General features: G+C 39.4%; 1 protein-coding gene across 8 annotated transcripts in view; it reads left to right on the forward strand.

Moving 5' to 3' along the window:
* The window catches only part of atp8a2 (ATPase phospholipid transporting 8A2), a 60,980-nt gene extending 57,961 nt beyond the window's left edge, over positions 1–3,019 (forward strand). For all 8 annotated transcript variants that reach the window (XM_084399055.1, XM_084399056.1, XM_084399059.1 and 5 more), the window contains 2 exons: positions 217–308; positions 1,794–3,019. In XM_084399055.1, coding sequence (XP_084255181.1) covers positions 217–308; positions 1,794–1,888 — 187 coding nt within the window. In that variant the 3' untranslated portion in view covers positions 1,889–3,019. The remainder of the gene's footprint in view (positions 1–216; positions 309–1,793) is intronic.
* Positions 3,020–3,227: the final 208 nt, after the last annotated feature.

Below are 3,227 nucleotides of genomic sequence, written 5' to 3' on the forward strand. Positions count from 1 at the left end.
TTCTTAGAATCGTGCGAGTATGTGTGTAAATGTATGTTCTGGTCGAGTGAACATCATTAACAGTATCTGGCATTCGCCAAGATTGCCACGTGGCAGAGTAGAGCACTGTGTTGTAGAAATGCACGTGATTTGACCTCTAGCTGTCATGTCTGTAGCATATCAGCTAGTAACTGCGCTGTGATTGGTGGCATAACCCGCCTGTCTCTTTCTGTCCAGTCTGAACGAGCGTGCCCACCTGCTGACACGGGTCTTCAGGAAAGCGCCTTCCAGCGTGGGACGCTCAAACTCAGTGCAGCAGACAGTGTCACGTAAGTGCATGTTCCTCATGTGCCCTTGTTAACACTTCACATCCACTGGCAGCTGCAAGAGCCTCTGTGTGCAGCACTAAAATGAACAACTTGACTAGGCTAGTTAGTGCTGGTCTAGCAGGCGAACCGTCTCAGCCATGCTGTTTTCCAGCAAAACCCATACCAGCATCCAAACGAGTTTATTGTTCATTGAACTGTGGACCGAAATAAAAAATATAGATTCTAGTTGGAGTAGGACTGCAGTTGATGGTTATTTTAACCTGTCAGTTATCAGAAAACAATTATATCTTATGGGTTTCTTGTCCAAACTTTACACTATCCTGTCTGGAAAAAAAATCTGTCAATTTATTAATTAATCAAATATTAAAAGGCTTTATTAAAAGTTGATTTTCTATATTTCTTTGGAAAAAAGAAGATTTTCCACATACCAATATTCTCCTTTAATGTGCAAATTGAAACCTATAGAAAACACAAATAAACTACTGTCCAAATGCTTTGGGTCGGTAAGATTTTAAGTCTCTAATGCTCACCAATGATGTACTTATGTGATCAAAAATACAGTAAAAACAGTACTATTGTGAAATATTATTACAATTTGAAGTAACCATTTTCTATTTTGATTTATTTTAAAATGTAATTTATTCCTGTGATGGCAAAGCTGAATTTTCAGCATAAATTACTCTAGTCTTCAGTGTCACATGATCTTTCAGAAATCATTCTATATACTGATTCGCTGCTCAAGAAACATTTATTATTATTATCACTGTTGAAAGCAGTTGTGCTGCTTAATATTCAGGATTCTCTTATTCATTTAATGCATCCTTGCTGACTAAAAGAATACATTTTTAAAACGTACTGACCCCAAACTTCTGAACGGTATTGTAAATGTATGACAAAAAATATAAAAGTATAAATTTAACTATGCTATACATATAAACACAGAAAAGGTTTAAAATATAAACATTACATTTATACAACAAAAACAACTGTTTGTCCTCCCAATTTTCTTTTCGCAGCTCTTTGACCTCCGCCATTTTAAAATGTGTTTTTTATTGACGTCACTGACAAAGACTTTCCACTGAGAACTCATAGACCCAATTGAGAATTTAATTTGACTCTTTTCATGATCAGTTTTATCTATTAGTCACTGCCGCCCTAAAATTAAGAATCAATAAAATATTGTAAATAGTGCTGTCAAATCGATTAATCGCATATACTCACAATTGTGAGTGTGTATATATATATATATATATATATATATATATATATATATATATATATATATATATATATATATACTCACACATATTATATAAACAAAACTTGTATGTTAGATTAATCGCGATTAATCAATTTGAATAAAAATTTAAATAATTTCGATTATATCATTAAATCATCGCAGAAATACAGTTTTGTGCTTTCACTAGCATGCATGTAAATCTCCCTATAATAAAGCTAACAATTGATTATTCTTTCTCCCAATAGATGGATATGCATTCTCACAGGAGGAGGATGGCGTGGTGTCTCAATCCCAGGTTGTACGCTCCTATGATACCACCGTTCAGCGGCCCAGTATGTAGCTGTCACCACAGCAACAGCTGGTAAAGACTTTAACGACACACACCTGTGCTGGTTGATCCTGCTGTGGCCTTTAAGCTGAACTAAACTGAACTGGGCACAGCTAGCGCAACAATCGGCCGAGCTACATAACACACCACCTCCAAATGAGGCCGGAGGGAGTGGATTTACAGAGACAGAGGGTTGGGTTGGGTTGGGGTGGGCGGGCATATTCTCACACCGAAATGGCCAGTCGAAATGCACTACACATGAACGGACAGGTGAAAGGAGCCGAGTAGCATCCAGAAGCAGAAGCCAGAGACAATGGTGCCTATATCACTATCATGAGTCACAAGACTGCTTCATTTGGTTCTATATCATGTGGGTGCGTGTATGCATCTGCACGTTCGTTTATGTGAGCGTATATATATCGGGAAGGATGTGCGTATGGCTTGTCTGTTGCATTCGCGCTTGTTTGTGTGTAAGTTAGGGTGGCTGGTGTGCTTCTTGGTGCGTCTGCATGTGTGTTTTCGTTGAGTCCTAACGTCTGCGTCTCCAGAGATCGGAGTTTGGCGTATCCGTCATCACCACCGCGATTCAAGAGGGGAGGCCGCTGAAAAAACAAACAAAAAATACCCACCCACATGCATACACACTTTGGAGAAATGCCCATTGCAGACCTGAGATGGGGGAGGTGTGGCTTACAGATGCAGCAGACATACGCATGCACCGTTACCCCTCCTTCCCATCCAGCGAGGCTGCCAAAACACACAGCGATTCCTCTGAGGCGAAACCCCCCACCCTGCAGCATGGAGCTTCCCAGCTTACCACACACACACAAATACACCTTCTCTCACTCTCTGTCTCACCTAATCTTCTACTTAATGGTGGCCTCTGTATCTTAGAGCTCATGTTCTCGCCTTCCGTCTACCTCTCTCTTTTATTCTCCCTCTCTCTCTTTCTCCAGATCAGCCATCTCCATGTCTCCTTGTTCTCTTGGTCTAGTTATCCGTTCATTCCCTCTCTGTTCCATTAAGTGGCTGCTGTGGATCACAGCTGTGGCTTTGCTTTGTCCGCTTTCACTCAACCTGTCGGGTTTCTGGACTATTTTGTTAAATAAACTGGACTTGTGACTCTGTGTCATTCTCTTTTTAAGGCTTGTTTTTGTCCTGTTTTGTCATCCTCCAAGTATGACTCATTCTTATCAGGATAGTTTTTTTTATATTCCTATTTATTTTTATTTTAGTTTTAGTTAATGAACATTGTCATCTTTTACTTACCCTCATGTTGTTTTAAACCTGTATGAGTTTCTTTGCTCTGTTGAACCCAAAAGAAGATATTTTGAAGAATTTTGGTTTCTGG

Source organism: Rutilus rutilus, assembly GCF_951802725.1.
Source record: "Rutilus rutilus genome assembly, chromosome: 24".
NCBI classification, from domain to species: Eukaryota; Metazoa; Chordata; class Actinopteri; order Cypriniformes; family Leuciscidae; genus Rutilus; species Rutilus rutilus.